Here is a 22,115-nt window from a genome sequence, read left to right on the forward strand (position 1 = left end):
CCCCTTAGTTCTTTGCTTGTTTAGTTTTGTTGATGAAGAAAACTAGGGTTTGCATTATTGAGGGAGAATGCTCACAGTTGGATATACTACTGACAGCAGGTGGGCTTTGATCACAAAGGGTGCTATAAAAATGTTAGTTACTGAATAACATAAAATAACGAACCTCACTAGTGCCAAACAGTGAGTAAGTGGTCTCTACTTTTAATAAGCTTTCTTTAGTATTTGCAAAATAGTGAGGAAGGTGGTCCTATCCACTAATGTTTTGATGGAGTAGTAGACCTTTAGCTGCATGTGGGAGTTTCCCCGGGGAGATTTTATGGAGAATATTATATGTGTGTCTGCAAGGACAGAGAGGGATACATACACAGAGCCTGAAAATATATTTCAGTTTTCTTGTCTATGAATTTACCCAGTTAAGGTAATGGGTAGGAATTTACCTGAGCGGAGTCTTGCCTTCTCTGTGAGTTTTTTTCTAACCGGTACAGACATTTCTATTTCTAAATAGGGTTGGTTAAAAATAAAAATAGATTGATATCTTCCCCTAAATCTTCATTGCTATTCATAGCATAAAAAGATGAACAGCAAAGCAGTAGAAGATGGGGTTCTGTCTGGGGATTTATGCTTTTGCCTTTATTTTCTGTAACACCACAAACCTGGCCATCCAGCCTATTGGTGGAAACAGCACAAAGATACACATAGGGGACAAGATGGGAATAGCATGACCAACTGCAAAGTACCACAACGATGCTAGCTTTGGCTTTTGCCAGTCAGAATATCCATCACTCAGTACTAGCACATAGGCCAATTTTTATATGAAAGTGGACTTAAAGGGATAGACCCAAATAAGTATTTGGGCAAAAATTAGAATGTCTAAAGATGCAGGAAATACTGGATGTATGGAGCTAGCAAACATCTCTGATGTTTGCTGTAAATCTTAAACCTCAGAACTTGAAAAAGCTAGACAATGGAATGGCCATTGGGAAGCACTACTAGTCTTGACACTTACCAAGAACAGTAGCATAATCCAAAATGTATTAAGAGTTATCAAAAAAGGTTATTGCTTCTGATCTATGGCTGAAGCAGCATCACCTTGGAATACCTAGGATGGTAGAACTGATGGACCCTTGCCTTGGAAATGAAGCCATGTATAGAAATAGCAGCTCTACCTCCCCTCCTTTTCCAGGAATCAGTTTTAGACTTTGAAAAGCTTTACAGCTTAGTGGAGGTGGATGGCTATAGCTTGTGGAATGGAAACAGCTTTGCACCTGGCATTCCAGTCAGTTGAGTGGTAGTTGGAGACAATTAAATTGTCTCAGAACCTATAATTCCAAGATGACGGGGAAATAATTAAAGGTCCCGAACAGACAGGCCAAAATAAAGCTGCTTCGAGTCACTTTGGAGATATGCTGTTTAAATGACAAACACATCTTAAGAGGCCAGAAGCTGCACCAAAGCTGCGTTCTTGTCCTTTTAAACAACATACCTCAAAAGTGACCCGAAGTAGTTTTATTTTGGTCTGTCTGTTTGGGCCCTAATACTTCTTAAAACAAAATGCCTTTTATATGTCTCTCTGGCTTTTTGTCGCGAACAAAGATTCAGGAAGGATTCATCCCGCGCTTTCTACAAGCGCGTTGATGACTAAAAAGGCCGATCCGAGATAAACAAGTCCAGTTGCAGAAAACACAGCTGAAAGTCTCCTTGGGTGATGTTTCCGGGTTGTGGTTCTTTCTGCATTGTCGTTTCTCTTCAAGACTCATTTGGCGTGAGCTTTCAAAAAAGGCTGCAGCATCGTGGATAGTATGTCTCCATGCCTCCCGATGTGAGGCCAGGGCAGACCATTGTTGGTGATCAATTTGGCTGAGCCTGAGATGTATTTTCAGGGAGTCCTTGTATCTCTTCTTTGGGGCGCCCCTCTTACGCTGACCCGTGGCGAGTTCACCGTAGAATACTATTTTTGGGAGGCGATGGTCCTTCATCCTAGAAACGTGTCCTGCCCAGCACAGCTGCGTCTTCAGTAGCATGGCCTCAATGCTGGTGATCCCTGCTTGCTCAAGGACAGCAACATTCGTCACATAGTCAGTCCAGTGTATATTTAGAATTGTGCGTAAACAGCGCTGATGAAAGCTTTTGAGGAGTCATAGGTGTTGGCGATAGGTGACCCATGTTTTAGACCCATAAAGGAGAACAGACAGTACAATGGCTCTATACACACTGATTTTTGTGCTTCGCCTCAGGTGTTTGTTACTCCAGACTCTTTTGTGAAGCCTTCCGAATGCACTATATGCCTTTGCTAGTCTGTGATCAATCTTTTTATCAGTCTTGGCATCTGAGGAGATGATGCTTCCCAGGTAGGTGAACTGCTGAATGGACTTAAGCAAAGATTTGCCTACAGAGATGTGGGGATGGTAGTGTTCTTCCTGAGGTGCAGGCCGGTGGAGAACTTCCGTTTCTTCAGACTGACTTCCAGCCCAAAGAGCTCTGCAGCTGTAGCAAAACAAGATGTTAGGCTCTGCAGAGCTGCTTCTGTATGGGCAACAAGGGTAGCATCGTCAGCAAAAAGCAGCTCATGGACTAGATAGTTTAGAGTCTTAGTGCGAGCCCTCAGGCGACTTAAGTTAAACAAGCTACCATCGGTACGGTAGCATATATAAATGCTGTCATCTTCTTTGAGATCTGCTGTAGCCCTTTGGAGCATCATGCTGAAGAAGAATGTAAATAGAGTTGGAGTGAGAACACAACCTTGTTTCACTCCATTAGTTATTAGAAAGGGCTCTGAGAGAGCATTGCCATATCTGACTTGACCTTGCTGGCCTTCATGTAGTAGGATAATCATTTTGAGGAATTTGGGGGGGGGGGCATCCTAGTCGTTCCAGGATGTGCCACAGACCTTTTCTATTCACAGTGTCAAAGGCTTTGGTGAGGTTGACAAATGTTACATAGAGTCCTTTGTTCTGCTCTCTACATTTCTCTTGCAGTTGTCTAAGGGCAAATACCATATCTGTAGTGCTCCTATTTGCTCTAAAGCCGCGTTGGCTTTCAGGGAGAAGTTCTTCTGCAATAGCAGGAACTAATCTGTTCAGGAGTATCCTTGCAAGGATTTTTCCAGTGATGGAGAGCAGTGTTATACCTTGTTAGTTTGAGCAATCGGATTTTGCTCCTTTTTTCTTATACAGGGTGATGATGACTGCATCTCGGAGATCTGATGGCAGTTCACCTTTTTCCCAGCAACTCACAAGGAGCTCGTGGAGTTTAGCATGGAGTACATGATCTCCATGTTTCCAAACTTCAGGTGGAATTCCGTCAATCTCGGCTGCCTTACCTTTTTTCATCTACTGAATTGGCCTTAAGGGCTTCTTCCAAAGTGGGAGCTATGTCCAATTCATTTTTCATTGGTTGTTGTGTCATATGTTGAATAGCTGAGTCTTGGACTACTCGGTTGGCACTAAAGAGGCTTTGGAAATGTTCAGCCCATCGGTTCAGAATGGAAGCTTTATCTGTAATTAGTGTTTGACCATCTGTACTGTATAGGAAGCTTTGGATCTGATATGTAGGTCCAAACACTGCTTTAAGAACTTCGTAAAATCCTCTGGAATCACCCAGATCTGCACAACGTTGTGTCTTTTCTGCTAAATTAATCCACCACTTGTTTTGAATGTCTCTGAGTTTTTGTTGAAGTTTACTACATACAAGGCAAAAGACTGCTTTTTTTACATGGCAAGATGGCTGGGCAAGGTATGCCTGGTGAGCAGTTCTCTTCTTTGCCAACAGCTCCTGGATCTCTTGGTTGTTTTCATCAAACCAGTCTTGGTTTTTCTTGAGGGAGAACCCTAAGGATTCTTCCGCAGATTGCAAGATGCTGTTTTTGATATGTTGCCAAAGTGCTGTAGGAGAAGAGTCTACAGGATGGTCTTCAAGTTTTGTTTGCAAATTTGCCTGGAAGTTGTCTCTCATGGCAGCTTGTTGAAGATTGTTGACTTGGAGTCTCCTCTTTAGGATGCCACCCCTCTTAGGTTTAAACTTAAAATGAAGATTTAGTTTACATCTTACGAGGCGATGATCTGTTTGACAGACTAACGCTTGCATGCTGGAACATCAGAACCATGCAAGATTCTGCAGACAGTGGACGTTCTGAGTGTTGTTATGTTCTAAAATAGCCAATGAACTGTCACGACTTAACATTGACATCGCTGCTCTTAGTGAAGTTCGTCTCCATGAGGAAAGCAGCCTTAAAGAACACGGTGCCGGCTACACACTCTACTGGTCTGGCAAACCCAAAACTGAAAAACAACTTTCAGGTGTAGGCTTTATGAGCAAAAACTCCATTGCCTCCAAACTCGAAACCTTGCAACAAGACACTCTGATAGCATTATCTCCTTATGCCTCCCACATGTTGTTCTCTTCAGTATATATGCCCCAACTATGCAAGCCGACCCTGTGGAGAAAGACAAATTCTACTCAGACCTACGCCACCTTATACAAAAAGTCCCTGCAGAAGACAAAATCATTATCCTTGGTGACTTCAATGCCAGAGTAGGAAAGAACTCCGAAGCCTGGAAAGGTGTTTTAGGCAAGCATGGTGTTGGAAACTGTAATGGTGACTGACGTCTCCTGCTAGAGTTTTGTGCAGAACAACAGTTGACTATTACAAACACTATCTTTCAGCAGAAAGATAGCTTGAAGACAACCTGAATGCATCCCCGATCCAAACACTGGCACCTCATTGACTATATCCTAGTGTGCCAGAGAAATATTCGTGAGGTCCGTTATACCCGAGTGATGCCCAGTGCAGAATGTCAAACAGATCATCGCCTCGTAAGATGTAATCTAAATCTTAAAAAAAAAAATCTTCTCATATATATATATATATATATATATATCTGCCTATTGAATATCATGATTTTATGGGAGATGTGTTCGAATATCATGATTTTGTGGGAGATGTGTTCTCAGGTAAATATGGATAGGGCTGTTTGCAACCCAAGTTTGCAATCCTATTGACACTTAATTTGGATTTAATTCCTATTGGTTACACGGGGATTCTTACCAAGAAAATACATATAATTTCAGGCTGCTCATTCCCTATATATTGTATGAGCCACAAGCAAAGTTTCAGAAATGGGTCTGGTTCCACTTTCGTTGACCATGGCATCATTTTTTTCCCTTCATCTTGCTCTCTGTGCATTACACATCTGTTTCTCTGTGCCTGTGTGAAGCATGTAACCAGAACATGCTAGATCACTGCTTTTTCTGATATGAAGGACTGGCAATTTTTTCTCCTGTGTCAGGGACCTATACCATATTTGCACCCATTGGCTACAGCTGTTTCTTTCCTGACAACTTCTTGTTGACTAGCAGCTGATGACTTGTGATCCAGCACTGGTCCACAGAAGACCACTTTGAGTAGCACTATTCTCAAAAGCTTAGATTATTGGAGGCTGTGCTTGAGAACTGCTCAGTATATACCCACTGAACACATAACAGAATGAGTTAAACAATTTTTGGATGTTGATATACTGCAGTGTGTCTGCCTTGTAACACGAGATGAAGGAAAGTACTTCTAAAATACCATTAGCACACACTTGTTTCTGTTAAGCATGTTACAAGGTTTTCCACTGGTGCAAATTTTGTAATAATAATTTTGTAATACAGTGTCTTTCATTCTTTTGTACCTCTATCATTTATTTTAACTATCGGTCAATTTTTACCCTACTTTTTATTTTAAAAAAGTGCACAAGGCAACTATTAATCCCAAAGAAACAACTGAAAATAATAAAAACCAATATAAATGCTAAAGGGAAACACATCCAGGAAGACAGATGGAAAGTCAAAACAAAATTTAATTCGACAGTGCCTATTAGAACATAAATGTCTTAAGGAGGTGACAGAAAGACATAGAAAAGAGGTACAGGTTGCTTTCCTAGGGCAAAGAGTTACACAGCATGAACGACGGCACAGAGAAGGGTGTCTCATGTACCCCACAAGATATGATTCACATATGGAAGGGATGTGCAAAAGGGTTGCCCCAGTCAATTTGTGAGAATGAGTAATGGTGCATCTATACTGTAGAAATAAATGCCGTTTAAGACCACTTTAAGTGCTGTAGCTCCATCCTATGGAATCATGGGATTTGTAGTTTTAAAGATCTTTAGCCTTTTCTACCAGATTGCTGGTGCCTCACAAAACCACAGATCCCAGGATTCTGTAGGATGGGGCCATGGTGTCAAGCTGCATTATTTCTACAGTGTAGATGCACCCCAAGATCATATGGATGGAGGCGTTCATTCTCTCCTTACCTGTGGTAAAAAGGCTGCTGGTAGTTTGGTAATTCTAAATATGTCCTAGTGTTAGAAAGGCTTCTCCATTATACATATAATTCCTACCTTTGTTTTTGACATTCATATGTTTGACTTGAAACCATGGCATTTCTGTATGGAAGGTTTTTTTGGGTATCATTTTACTTACATTGTTATAACATTTTCATTGTTTTGTTTTGACTACAACTTGATGCACGTTCTCAGGTCTGAGGCAGCTGTTCCAAATATTTGGAAACCAGCATTTTGAGAAAAACAAAACAAAATTACAGTTTTAATGTTATGTAAGGGCCAACAGTTTACAATGTGGCCATCTCCTAGACATTTTTAAATGTGTACTTGTCATTGCAAATACATCAAGCTTCATATGCAGTACTTTTGATAACATTTATGGCTTCATGGGTTTTTAATGAAATGTATAATTTGAAATGCTGAACTCAAGTTTTTTGCTACCAGCAGCCAAAAGGAATTTTGCCTGAATAAAATATGCAAGTTATGCTATTGTAAAACAGAACTAAATATTTATTGCAAGAGCAGAAAGCGGATAGATTTTTTGTTGTTGCTAGAGCATGCAATATTTTGTCTGTATAGGATTTTCTTTGAATAATCACACACCATGCTATGTTCTTCACTGATGAAGTGCAATTTAAATGGGAATGAAAAAATATGTATACCAAGTCATAGTTATAGGTGGGATTAGTCAAAGAATCAAGGCTGCTTTTCAGATTAATGTGGTGCTATAGAGAATGGAGGTAGTGTGGTGATTACTGTTAAGATGGCAATCTGTCCATATTGTCCTGCATGAGAAGATGTACTATAATTATTCTCAACATTCCCCTCGTCATGCACAGGTATGATCTCTGTGTATTGGCTTTCTTCACACTCTTGCTCCAAAATGCATCTCATGACAACCCTAGACTCTATAAGAAGTATGGGCTTTTCTGAGGCACCCGTGATGCTCTGGGACTCTCTTCAAAGAGTGGTTTGTATGGCCCTGTTCTGGTTTGACAGTCAAGGCAAAAATCCATCTGACACTACAATAGCTATTTTGTTACTTCGAGCCTTGGAGGGTGGCAGACTTTCCTTTCAACAGAGATGGGATGCACATCTTCTAGTAGTTCTTGTGTATTTGTGCATGGCACAGGGCTGGACTGGATGACTCTTGAGACTCCTACCAGTTCTAGGATTTTAGCATTCTATATGCATTGTTTTCACTCAAGTAATGTGAAAAAATTACTGCTGCCTTATTGGGAGGCAGGGACTGACTTGATAGAAACTTACCAGGCTATATCTGAGGGAAGGGCAGGTGGAGAGAAAGTGGTAGAAAGAGCTGGCACAACATGGCCCTCCATGTCCACTGTTTCATTATTCATGGATTCAACCATCCACGGCTTGAAAATATTAAAAATATATACATTCCAAAAAACAAACCTTGATTTTATTATTTTATATAAGGGATCCTATTTTACTATGCCATTGTACTATATTTAATGGGATTTGAGTATCCGTGGATTTTGATATTTTGGGGGGTCCTGGAACCAAATCCTAGCAGATACCAAGGGCCCACTTTATACTGGCTGTTAGTATCAGGGTAGCCTCTGCTGATCTTTCTTCAAATCTTTACTAGCTTCTTGAAAGTCCTGAAAGGGGGGCATAGCCAACTGAGCCTCCAACATTCCCTCAAGTATGTAGTGCCTCCAATAAGGAAAGCTGTCACTTTCTGTTGTAGGGTATATTTTTCCTCATGGGTGTGACTGGAATTATATTGGATAATTCAAACAAAATTAATTCTAAAAAGGGATTACTGCAAACCTACCTAAAATTGACGGAGGATGCTGATATTTCAGTTGTTTGTTTGGGGCTTAATTAATCTGATTTACTGTCTTATCTGTGCTTTTCAGGTAAAGAAGTGGACATTTGTTTGCCATTCACTTTAGCTCCTCTTGGATATGTGAAGGAATTGTTCTTAAATTTGCTTTGGACTGAAAATGTCTACAGACATAGAAAGGAAAGCGAATTATAAAACAGCTATCAAGAAGTGGAACCACAAATAGCTAATCCCGAAGAAATATAATAAGTCCTGGTTATGGTGCAATGCTGGAGTGGAGATAAAGCTGTAGCACATAGGTAGTCCACTTCTTCTAAATTATGGAAATTTGGTGGAAGACGTTGACCTGGATTTTGTGCTTAATTATGGTTTTGTCAGAATTTCACAGTGACAACACTCTTTCATATAGTTCTCAAGGTAGGGATCCATCTTCTTAAGTTAATGTTTTTGACACTTATTTCACTAAATCAGTTTTCCTTAATGTTAATATTAATATATGTTGTGAAAAATTGCAGGTATATGATTTTTGTATCTTCTGAGGGAGTAGCACATATATGTACAGGATATGCTTTTTTTTATCAGCAGTTTAAAAGTCAGTATTTTAATATGCTACTTCATAACAAATAAATTCCCAGAGTTAGTGATTGTTTAAGCAAGTGAAATAATTTACATGCTCCAAGACATATTTTCAGATTGTGTGTTCATTACAAATGTGAAAGATTCAGAACTTCATGAAAGGTCCTACAAGTATTGAATATATATGTTGAGCTCTATTGTGCGCATTTTCCTTAATTCATTTGAACAGAAATTTGTTTAAATTTTAGGAATCCTTTGTCAGTATGGAGAGATGTACGTACATTCATTGAAACTGCAGTGTCCTCAAGTAATCAGTGAATTAGGGCACTAATCCATGACAGTTATACTTATTATTCTCCCTTGAAATCAGTTAACTTACTGATATTTGTCAGTACCTTAAAATGATAAAAGTTATTTTTTCGCAGGCAAATTATGTTTTTACTAGGTGAATTTGTAACCAATTTTATTTTTTCTGTGGCCAGACTTAGCTGTTTCAAATAGTACTTTGAAATAGGCAACATGTAAAATAGATGAGCAGAATTTTGATTAATTGCAGATATCTGTTTCTAATAAATTGGATATTTTATTTAGTAAAGGGATTTTCATTTAGTAGAGCAAAATGTGAAGATGCTCAGACACAGTAAAATATAGATAATGTTGTACTACTCCTTCTTGTGTCCTGTTATATTTTCTTCTCTTTTATGACCATTTCTTGGACTGATTTACCATGTGGTTTCAAAGAGGAATTCCTGTCTTACCTTGAACACTACCAACTAACAGTCCCAATAAGGGTTGATCATAATGGAGCCTTCCTCAGCTTTACTGTGAAAAATACTAAGTCCACCAGGAGAAAGAAGAGGAGTATTGAACATTATGAGCAAGAGCTGGCAGTTTCTAATTTATTTTTTAAACTTTCTGCCTATGGCAAGCACTTTCATTTAAACCTGACTCTCAACACAGATTTGGTATCCAAACACTTCACAGTAGAATACTGGGGGAAAGATGGACCTCAGTGGAAGCATGACTTTTTAGACAACTGTCATTACACGGGATATTTACATGGCGAGCATGGCACAACTAAAGTAGCATTAAGCAACTGCAATGGCCTGGTAAGTGCAAGTTATGTATTTGGGTTTGTTGGTGTTCTTGTTTAAATTTGCAGAAAGAATCTGTGCCCCCATTGGTTGTTCTCCATTACAATTATTATTTGTTTCTGGATATTTTGTTTGCTCTGTTCTAATGATTTTATGATTGTGATGTAGAGAAAGTTAAGCATGCTTGGTTGGAAGTAAGTCTTATTGAACTTAGAGGGACATGCTTCCAATAAGCACAATTTATTTCTGAAACTGGCCCGTGTCTTCTATGCTCTTGTAGGACCCATGTCTTGCATGCAACTTTATTGTTAGAAAACAACAGCAGGAGGGAAAAATTGTGTATAGTATAATTTCAGACTGTTCTGATTTGGCAAGGACAGTCCCAGTTAATACTCTGTGGTTCTATTTTTTCAGCTGATTTTAAAATGTCCCATTTTCTCTCACATCCACCCACTTTCCCCATTTGTCCTTTGCTTACTTCCATTCGTGCAAAGTGAGTTCAAAGTGCAAAAGTAGTTTGCACTCAATTACTCAGCAGGGAGGAGAAGAGGGGAGGTGCAGACTCTTGCCCTTCCTACTTGGCTCAGGGGAAAGTAAGCTGCAGGACTCTCTTTGGCTGTCTGTTTTTTCTCATTAATAACTTTTGCCATTTTGACTACACTCTGACATTGCTTGGCCAGATATGTCCCAGTTTTCATCTATGAAACGTTGGAATGTACGGCATAGTTACATGTACTCTGCTAAATATGTGGAACGTGCAAAGTTGGGAAAAAACCAAAACAGATTTTTTTGTGAATGGATAATGCTATATATTGTGTGTATAATATAATATAATTTGATACTTAAAACAAAATGGTAATATTTTTCCAGGAATTATTTATCCACATTTCCTTTCTGGTGGATATCAACTGACAGAGTTCTTTAGTTTCAGCAGCAGAGGAGGTAGTAATTGTATTCCAAAGAAATCAAGGATGCAATGGGTTTTAAAAACAAATTTATTAATAACTTTTGAAAAGATCAGTAATGAAGAGAGTCTTTATTACCAAATAAAGTACATTAAATGCGAATCATAAAACAGAACTGACTGTTAGACCATTGAGTATTTTATAGTACAGTCCTGTGCAAGTCTACTCAAAATTAAATCCCATATAATTAAAGGGAGTTTACAGCCAGTTGAATAGATATTACAGTATAAGGCCATGGGAACAGCCCTTTGTTAAGTCTGGGTCATTTGAATCATGTGTGCCATTAGAAGCAAACATTGGTGGAGAGCAATGGCTTCTATAGTTAACATTTAGAATATAGAAAAATAGATTGATGAGAAAGGCAAGGTAGTTTCAGGGATGATTCATGGTGGTTTTGAAATAGGAGGGATAAAAAATTATTGTAATCTAAAGTTTGACCAATGACTTCTAGCAGACAATTCCCCCCACTTGTAGATTTGACTGGAATTAAACTTTATTGGCCAATTTATCCAACTATACAGTATCTTTTAGTAAACCGTTTATTGTTTTAAGTCAAAAGGATGCCTCATAATGCTTTGCCCTAATGGTTCTTTAACTTCTTTTTTGTTTTTATTAAAGTGCAATGTTTCAGCCCATTTTAGGCAAGGAGACTCATAAGGTCCTTCTGGAGGCATGTTCAGTGGGATAATTGCCTATCTGGTGGATCCAGTGTGCTTTCATTATGATTTAATCTTTAACTGACAACATTTTCTCCTCCTCTACATTCTCTCCTCTTTCCCTCATAGCTAACCACACACTCATGAGCAGGAGGAGAACATGCATTGAAACGGCAGTGTATGCTTTTTTTTACTAGCACACTTTTTCATATGCATGAGTCCTTGTAAGACAGGGGTGGACAAAGTGCAGCCTTCCCTGTTCGAAGGGCTTATCCAATTTCACTGTGTTGTACTAGGCATTAAGATTCTATCCTGGCCATGAAATTCATTGGATTACCTTAGGTCAATTATTATTTCTAACTTACCTGATAAGGTTCTTGTGAGGATTAAAGCAGAAGTGGAAGAAGACCTATTGCTCTTTTGTCTCATTTCAACAGTTAAGATACCTTTTGTATAGCAAGAAGGACTGGAACTTTGTTCCCCCATTTTGTATCATCATCATCCTATTTATTTCTATCCCACCCTTTCCCCAAAACTGGGACTCAGGGTGGCTAAGCCAAATGTGTGATTATTGACTTTTCAGATCTATGCATGACTGCTCTTGACCTGCTACTTGACTATTTTCAAAGCTAACTGGATAGTTCTCAGAGCTAATAAAGTTATACTGTTGTTTGCTTCTCTGTGTGACTAAACACTGTGGGCTATCTGTCCCAAACAATGAGTATATTTGTTGTGATCTAGGAACCACTGGGACTGACACATGTAGAAGTGTGCCCATGGTAGTATTTGGAATGTTCACCTACATCTGCCAGAAAATATTTTATTGTTCTACACAGTTATTGGCCATGCCTGAGTATCAGTTGCTCTGAGGTGTCTTAACATTTAATTAACATTGCAGAAAAGAAGGTAGTGATAAGAATTCCTCGGTGTTAAAAATGGATCCACCTCATGTGTTGAACTGTTCTTGATTTGCCTGTTAGGTCAGTCATCAACAGTAGGGTGTGCTTTAGGATATGTAGGATCTTTTCTTTGGCACTGCTATTGACAAGCAGTAATTTATCACAGTAGCTTTCTCAGAATTTAGAGACTGTGTTTCTTTCCAATTTTATGTATGGTTTTCACAGGTTTTTTGAAAATCTTTAGGGTCTCTGACATACACAGGCCTAGATTATTTGCTGTACCTAGTTTTGGAAGGGAAGAGAAGTAAGAGTCTATTTTTGCTCTTTCAGTACAGTTCTAACAATAGCCAAATCCAAGGAATTCACATGAGGCTTGTATAGCCAAGTGGAATGGTTTACTTTTTTCTCTTGAAGAATGTACTCCTATACTCTGTTGCATACTGCTTCTGAAACTTGCCTCAATTTCAAAAGCATTTAGCGACATGCCATTCGGGGACGGAACAGTGTTCAAGAAAAATAACAAGTTTAAAACTTGATTGAATTCAGAAAATTAGTTTAATAATTCATTAGTCTCTGTTCCTAACTGGAGATAGAACAAGTGTGATGTGTAGACAGTGGTGCGTTGGACTTAGACATGGAAAGATTTAAATTCAAAGCCTTCTTTTGCCATAACACTCAGTCAGTTGCATTGGACAAATCATCTTCTCTGCCTAAAATTATTTTTATAACAAAACACAATGATTCCATGTACACTGTCTGATGGAAGGAGGGAACGTACATGAGTTGAGATAATTCTGTTTTGGATGATGGATGTAAATTATTATAACACTATATCAGGTAAGACTTTAATGGTCTCTCCAACTACACATTAGTTTTGGATGTGTATTTTTTTTCCTATGGCTTGTATAATTTTAATGCAATTATCTTAATTATTTTTAGATATTCCTTCCTTATGTCAAGGATATGTGTGAAGAAATTTATTACATTATTTTATAGTTCACTAAGCTGTAATTCATAGCAATCAGACATTACTTAAGGTTTCATTGTGTTGTTAACCACAGAAAATAGCAAGTGCATTAGCAAGTACATTTCTATGCCACTTATCAGTGCACTTAAACACTCCCTAAGCAGTTTACAATGTGTAAGCTAATTGCCCCCAACAAGCTGGGTACTCATTTTAGCGATCTTGGAAGGAGACCAGGCTGAGTTCACCCTGAGCCCCTGGCTGGTATCGAACTCACAAGAGTGGCTGCAATACAAGCATTTAACCACTGCACCACTAGGGCTCCCATTGTACTTGGTTTCTTTATGCTTTATGCTTCATGATTCTTTATTCTGGAAAGATACTTGTCTTTTTTGTAGTTTTTAGGACTTGATTAGTTGTCTTGAAAGAATATATAAGGTTCTAGCAAGATACTACTGTTTGGGATGGTATTAGAAAACATACAGTAATTCGCCCTTCTTAGGTCCCTTCTCATGTATTTGATGAATGCCCTTGGTGTACTTGTGAACTTTTGAGATAATCAGCACAGTTTCTGCTGTGTTGATATCAGTGCTGAGGAAGGGTGCCAGACCCTTTCCTTGTTTGCTAGTCCGTCCGTCCGTCCTTCCTTCCTTCCTTCCTTCCTTCCTTTTTTTGACTCCCTCTCTTCCTCCCTCCCTGTCTCCCTTTCTTGCCTTGGCCTCCTCCCTTCCTGATGAAGAAAGGGGAAAAAAAAAAGGGGGGGGGTTTGAAATGTCTCTGATCAGAGACTGGACTGCTCCTGGATAGAAAACAAGAGGGAAAGAGCAAGGAGGGTAAAGGCTGTCTGTGTGTCTGTCAGCTCTGCTATTGCTCAGCCTGCCTCCTTGCCTGTCATGGAGCTGGGAGGAGGAGGTGGGCTGAGCAGTTTTCAAGCTTTCGCAGACCCCTTGTGAGGACATCACAGCCTTCTGGGGGTCCACAGACCACAGGTTAAGAACCATCGCTGTAAACAGTGGTGGTGGCAGGGAGGGGCAACTCTACTTGCCATGAAGACCAGAGAGCGGAACAGAAATTGTCAGTGCTAATTTTGGGATTCCTTCATCCTGCAAACAGTAGGCTTTGAGGCATTCAAGTGAGGGAAGTAGGCAAATATTCTAAAGCTGTGTTCACTATTGTTTTGTGAGGGTACAAAAAATTATTTATCTTTGGGATTCATTTAGTGTACTCTTGTTTCCACTCCTGCTACTATAGTTACTTTCAACAGCAAACAATGAGTGTGAGAGGTAGGGTGCGGAAACATAAGTGCTGAGATGTTATTTTACCTTACATAGGAAAGAGAAGGACTTCACATGTGACAAAAATAAATATTTAATGGTTTTCAGACTGAGAAAAAAGAGTATGACGTTTCACTAAAAAATGATCTAGCTCACTCATCATTCTCCCCCTCACTCTCCTTTTTTAATCACATGGACATAAACCTTTAATGTGGAAGTTGGAAATAGTTTCTCTGAAAAAACAATTCAACTGACTAATTTTGGGCATCTTTTGTTTTTATTCCATATTGTGTTAACCTCATATAAAGATACCTCAAGAGTTTTTCAGAGAATTATCTAGAAAGAGAACTTACCAGCCATTGATGAGAATATATAATGTCTGAAACTATTCTTAAAAGTCAGTAGACTTAAAAATCAAAGTAACTATGCTCTCTTTTGTTTTGAGGAGCAAAAAGGAAAGGGAAGCATTGGGGTCAAGCAGATGGGCAGGAAAGAACAGCCGGAAGCTGCTGCTTCCGAAAGCGGGCTAAGACCCTGCTGACTGCAGCACATGCTCCCAAGGCAGCACGCATGCATGCCACCATCCATGCACACCATCACAGGAATACACTGCCAGTGACTGCCTGCTGCCTAGATGCCATCCCATTGGAGGGCTGCCCCCTTTAATCATGCACACAGTCACACCTGCGATACTCCACTTGGCACTTGGTAAAACACTGGCAATGCACAATTATGCCCCCCTCATGCCCCCCTTCACCCACTCTTCTTAACATGCCCTGTCTGGTTTGTGTGTGTTGTACTTATAGCCATTGGATGTGTCACACTATCCTTTTTTGAATTGCTTCACCGACTGTCAGCTCTGTCCTTTTTAAATGCACACCTGCACTGGTGCATTTATACACCGTTTTAAGGTTAGGATAGAGCACTTCTTTGGGACCAGTCTTGCATCAGGGCATATATATGCAGGTTTGAAGGTATACACTTTTCTGGAAGGAGCGGTTTCTTTCATCTTCCCACCCCCCCTTAGCATGGCCATGACACGGTTTCCAAGCACTTTGGGGGCATGCATCATCTAAACATCACACCTCCAAAACAGCCTGAAATGGCCTATCTGTTTGAGGCCATTGTCTACTGTTTTACGGGTTCTACACATTTTAAAATTGGTTGCATTGTTTTAATCTTAGAATATATACTTAGTACAATCTTACAGTTCTTAGAAGTAAGTTTCAGTCTGTTCATAGGAGCTTACTCTCATGTAAACATGCTAAGGATGATAAGGCTAGCTCTTGTTTTTACTCTGTGAACTTAAAGCTGTGATTGTGACCTAGGATGTCATTCCATTATGACAGGTTTAAATGGTGGGCATTCATGAAACAATCTCTTTCTTTATGCTGGAGATAGATACTTCATAGAAGATAAGTAGTTTTGTCAGTCATCTAATAGACAATAAGATCAGGACATGGGAAATGTCATATGTGTTGCTCTGGATCTTTTAAATTACAATAGCAAGCACTAGTTTATAGCTTGGGTTCTCTTGTGAGCTTTCTCTGTTAATGCTAATGTAATACTAGGCAAATTCATCAGTTAGTTTAATAGAGGATTGTCAGTTTAGGAGATGTCTGATTATGCTATAATCTTGGAAACAGATGTATATTTGTACTAACAGCATACCATGGTGAATTACATTTAAAGACATGGGAGACAATTTTAAAATCTGGTAGCATTTACCCAGTGAAAGCAGCAAATTTTGAAACAGCTTGAGGCCCAGTAAGACTAAAGCTACAATCCTTTGAAGTACGTTCTGTTCAAATAAATGGATTTTACAGCTATGATATTAGAACTGCATTTTGACCAGCTACACTTTTTAAGTCTGCAGATTACATTTGTCTGCTGTTATCGCCTTTGATCTGAAAAGAAACCAATGATTTTTAAAACCAAATTCAAACAACATAGTGGGATAAATCCTTGCTAGTCTAGAGACTCATATCAGCCATGATTAACAAGGTCAATTCGTTTCACTGGGTCTACGCTAGGTAGGACTAACAATAAATTCAACCAAATTTCTTTTTGATCTGATTTTATAAGCTGTTCATCTGACAAATAAATGTAGGAGTAACTGATCTATTCAGAATTTCAGAATTGTGTGCCAAAAGCAGAATTATGTACTGCTTCTTTTAAGAGTAGAATATCCTATTTTCCCACCACACTAATGATGGATAGTTCAAACAGTAATAAATTAGTGGGAGAATAATCAAGCAAAGAGTAGACATGACTTAAGATACTTCTAATCATATGTTTTTAGTTATAATACTTAGCATTTCTTTAGAAGGATAGTCTCACCACCACCACCACCATCATCTCATATTTTCTCCAAAAGGGGGACTCAAAGAAGCTTACAAAATATTAACTCTAAAGACCATTTTGTCTTCAGTTTTGCTTCTTCCATATTTTTTCTTGCCAAGAAAAAGTCTGTCAAGGGGGAAAAGATGGACTAAAGGCATAATAATTGCTGATGAGTTCTGTGTTTGTAAGCATCCTTCTCATCGGGGTTTGGAGTCTTTGCATCTATGGATATTGCTCATTCCTAAACTGATAAAGCTACTGGGAGTTTGCTCAGTGCAAGACAAAAATGAATATGATTCCACTGTAAAGCCTTACATATTAGAATGCTATCATGTTCTGAGTTTTTCAGAACATCAGTGCAGGTGGAGCCCTGCTAAGTTTAATTGTAGGCTATGTAGTTTACCTTAAGGAATGAAGCACTGAAATGGTTTCCATGGTTTCTGTTACTGATGATAGCTCTCCCCCCCCCCCCCCAAATGATCTGAAAAATACCTTTTCTCATAGGTATATAAATATTCTCTGTTATTGAGAGTCAAGTCTTGTTCTTTGGAACCTAAATTCTCAATTCCTTGATGGGTATAGGTCTATATCTCTGTCTACATGCCACATTCAGTGGCTTAAATGTTATGGCATCCAATACCTTGGTATAACCTTTCTCTTGCTAGCAAATTTTCCTGGTAGACAAAACCATTTACAGTTACACAAGATATTCTATATGGTTGTATAACTGTACTTCGGTTTTTACAGTAGCAGTCTGTACATTACCCATGGCCTTCATGTGGGAGCTGTTCTGTTATTTATGCCTGCTATGACTATTAATGAATGGCAATGGCTTCTTCTCACTTGGTGTATGGGAATCTTCTTGGGGCCACTCAGAGTGGGCAATACCTCAGATGTCCAAAGTTATTCTAGAAGATCTTTTAGATTATATGCTCATGTTTATTCATATATTTGTGTTTACATGGATTACCCCCTTAAAAAGTAGAAGTAAATTCAAACAATTAGAAGTAAATTATTTTGTATACTGGAGCAAGTGTCTGTTTTTATTTTTGTACATATATTTCTCAATTTATTGTGAAAATTTAGTGAGATGTCTTCCTGTGGCTTGATGATATACTAATCTGAGAATATCACAGGTGATAGTTGGTATTTAAATTCTTTTATGAGCAATATAAATACCATGAACACATTTTTTTTTATCTCAACTTACATAATGATGTTGTAGTGTTAGGTTTCACCATCTTAATAAAAACAGAAACTTTTCTTAATGTTACTTTGGATAAATCTTGTAATTTAAAAAAATATTTGTAATATGTTGTGTAACAGTAAACCATTTCTGCTATAGTATGTGCCACCATAATATTCTTAACTAAACAGATTGTTTGATAAATAATTGTTTTATTTAATATAATAGTTCAAAGATGTTCATTATACAGTATCTTCAAAAATGCTTTTTGGTTTTATAATTCTAAACAATTCTTACTGAAATGTTTTCCTTTGCTGCCACAATTGTACAAACCAGTAAAATCTATGTCATGAGTGTGGTATGATATGAATTAGACATGTGAAAAGCTGAATGTTATTAGTGAATGCTCATTTTTTTTCTCAATGGAGAGATGCACAGATTATCCTCAGGTCATTTTTTTCTTGAGATGTGTCTGAACTGTCAGTTTGCATGTCAATGTTACACATTGATCTTGTACATATAATTAAAAACCAAAGCTTCTCTATTATATGCTATTTCTCCATTTTGGTATTGTGATGATTTTACTGACATTAGTTGCATCAATTTAACTGCTTCCTGTCCATGGATGTGAATGTCTGCAGATCACCATGCCACATATTATCCAGTGGTAGTGTATGCACTTGGGTGAACTGACACAGGTGTGCACACATTGCTATCCATTGGATAATGTGGGAATTGAGTGTTTGCATTTTCTACATCTGTGAGGGATCTGGAACTAAATCCCAGTGGATGGGAAGGGCCCACTGTATTATATATAGTGGACATGAATTCAGAATAACACCTATTAATTCTTACAGTAAATGAAATATTCTGTACAAAACATATCTTTTTTGACATTGGCTAACGTTTATATGTATTTTTTCCTATTCTTTCTCTTAAGCATGGTGTTATTGCTACAGAAGATGAAGAGTATTTTATTGAGCCTCTAAGAAATTTAACTGAAAATTCCAATAACTTTAGTTACGAAAGTGGTCATCTTCATGTTATATACAAAAAGTCTGCCATGTACCACCAGCTTTTCTATGATCATATCCACTGTGGTGTCTCAGGTAAATAAGTTAGACCTCTAGTCATGGTTTCATTCCTTTATTATGACAAAACACATAGGCTATTTCTGTTTTCATTCAAGGGAAAATATAACTTAGGCTTCTATTACAGTAAATTTAGAGCTGTCAGCTATTTTTTTGGACTCCATCATGGAATCTCATAGAAAGTAGTTTTTCATTTTCTGGGCTAAGGTCCAGAAAATAATGTCTTTTAAGGCAAATGTTGAGAAGAATTCCTTTTGTTATGCCTAGTGCTTGTAACTAAGTAGCATCATAAGGGACGCAGTTGAGCAGATATATCAAGTGTGTGCGCCCCACATTTTGGCAGCCTTCTGTGTTTCTACACTTGGCAGGGAAGAAGGCAAGCACTCTGCCCCCCCCCCCCCCCCCGAAACAAGTTGGCTGCCAAAAGAGACTTGTAAACTTCGCTCCTCTAGCAACCCATATCAGATGCCCAGGAGGTGAAAATCTTGCCAGTTTGTCCAGTACTAATACCAGAAAAGTTGAAAAGAAAGAATACTTCTTCATGCTACCAGACTTCTTTATTACTATGCCAGATGTGCAGCAGGTGAACCATTAGTCTTCTGAAGTAACCAAATAATCCATTACTCTGTTCCATCTAACTTGTTTTTTGTGCTGTACATGTAGGATGGAGCTTTGGCTTCAGCATATTTTGTGACAAAGGGACACAGGGATCTATGATCTATGTACCAGCATACTACTCTAAGTGCTACCATACCAATCTAGACACCTGATTTCAGAAGCCAAGCTAGGTCAGTTCTAGTAGAGGTTGGGAGGAAATCCTGCCTGAATAGCCTGGAAAACTACTGCCAGCTGGAGTTGACAGTACAGAGCTAGCTGGACCTGTAATCTGATTCAGTATAAAGTGTTTTCCTTGTTTGCAGCCTATTTATTGTTTGCAGTGTTGTTTGAAGCCTATTTAGTTAACAATACTGACCTTGTAAAGAGCAAAATCTCTTCCTGCATAGCCAGCGTAGAAATCATGTAAGATGGAGCCATGGGTTGCTTTAGCATTTTACCAGTCCAATACCTGCTGTGTTTTTCACTAAAGTATAAACCCACAAAAGCACCACAAACTAATTCTGTAATATTTGTCCTACACTATACTTAGCATTATAAAATGCTTAAAATGCAGATTTTATTTAATTCTAACAAAATACAGCAGGCATTTGTAAATAGTCTGAAAACACCTAGTTGTTTTGGTGAGTTATTCTAATTATGAGACAATGACCAACATGCTCACAGTAGCTCAATGCGACATTATAAATGTATTAAAAAGAGGAAACACTTATAAATGTCAGCAATTCTTGCTGTTATTTTGATCCATTATATTACTTTTTTCTGATTCATAACTGAGGACCAAAAGTATAACCAGTGTATAAACTCATTTGCATATAATCAAGAAATTAAGTCCATGTGAAACTTTGGACAGACATGATAAGATTAGTTTCTCCCCTTTCTTTTCTTTGCCATTACAATTTTTTTCAGTCACACTGAAGTAGAAACCTATTTGTATCTTATTCTTATGAGTGGTTAAAAATACCATGAAAATTTCAGTCCAACTCGTAGTTCTGCAAAATTACCCTAATGGACATCAGTATTGAACAAATGTTTAGCTACATATATCTGCCATTCAGTATAAATATCTGTCATACTGGTGAATGATGAGTAAACATAAATATTTATGCAGCAATTTTCTGTTTTATTAAAATTAGTGTGCTAAAATGTATAAAAGCTGTTTCAGAAAACCCAACTTTCTAAGGATTTCTGATTAAAATCTAAGGTATATAATGCTTATTGAAAGATGGATTTAATTTCTGCTTGCACTGCATGAAGATTGATACATTCAAGAAATTGTAACATATAAACATAAAGCAGATGTATATGAAGATGTTAATATAACAAACTAATTGATATCACAAATTATTTTGATTCCCAGAAGACCTCACAGGAAGCAGTAAACCATGGTGGTTAAACAATACCATTGCATTTCCAACTTTACATCCTGTTAATCACACATTAAGTAGTCACCATCGTCTGAAGAGATCAATAAGCACTGAACGTTTTGTAGAAACGCTGGTAGTAGCAGACAAAATGATGGTGGGATATCATGGCCGCAAAGATATTGAACACTATATTTTGAGCGTCATGAATATTGTAAGTTTGATCCCTCTAAATGTTTTTCAGATTATCTTTTGCCACCATTTATATTACTGTTGCTGTTGTTCTTGTATTATCGTATTTCTCACCCGGTTGCAGACAGGGTTGTGTACAAATAAAATCAATTTTAAAAGATTTAAAGAAAATTTCCATTATTCCACCCCAATATCATTGCTCTTTCCCCCCTCCTATTCTTACGGACTCAACAGATTGGCAGAAAGGGGTGACGAGACGCCGTCCCTTTCTGCTATGGAAACAGGCCGTGGCAACATGCCGCAGCCTGCACGTGGCGCAAAAGGAAGCTCCGAAAAGGGGCATCTTTTTGCACCGTAGAAAGGGTGCCATAACTGCTGTGGTACGGCATTATGACACCCCTTGTGAGGAGCGCTGTTTGGGTTCTGCGCACAGGGGACATCATTGTGGCGCGCCCCAGCAGAGGGAGAAGGACTAGGAGTGTGTAAACGCTCTGCCCTCCCTCAGCCTTACCACGCATTGAGGACAGCGGAAACTGTTGGTCTGTATGCTTTGTAATCCACCTTGATTCCGCAAAGAAAAGGCGGAATATAAATAAATCATATTCTTCTTCTTCTTCTTCTTCTTCTTATTATTATTATTATTATTATTCCCCCTTACTTTCTTATTGGTTTTACCTTTCCTCCAACTCAGTATTTATTCTGTCTGTATCAGCTTCATATGGGTTAAACAACAATAACAACAACAAAAACCACGTCT

At 38.3% G+C, this 22,115-nt stretch overlaps 1 protein-coding gene across 1 annotated transcript in view; it reads left to right on the plus strand.

The window, feature by feature from the left end:
- Positions 1-22,115, plus strand: part of ADAMTS6 (ADAM metallopeptidase with thrombospondin type 1 motif 6) — a 174,954-nt gene that overhangs the window by 12,669 nt on the left and 140,170 nt on the right. The window contains exons 2-5 of the mRNA XM_089495161.1: positions 8,213-8,556; positions 9,457-9,824; positions 19,037-19,205; positions 21,163-21,380. Coding sequence (XP_089351287.1) covers positions 8,460-8,556; positions 9,457-9,824; positions 19,037-19,205; positions 21,163-21,380 — 852 coding nt within the window. The 5' untranslated portion in view covers positions 8,213-8,459. The remainder of the gene's footprint in view (positions 1-8,212; positions 8,557-9,456; positions 9,825-19,036; positions 19,206-21,162; positions 21,381-22,115) is intronic.

The sequence above is a fragment of the Sceloporus occidentalis genome, unplaced genomic scaffold, assembly GCF_023333645.1.
Source record: "Sceloporus occidentalis isolate IW3139 unplaced genomic scaffold, rSceOcc1.0.p SCAF_1, whole genome shotgun sequence".
NCBI lineage: Eukaryota > Metazoa > Chordata > Lepidosauria > Squamata > Phrynosomatidae > Sceloporus > Sceloporus occidentalis.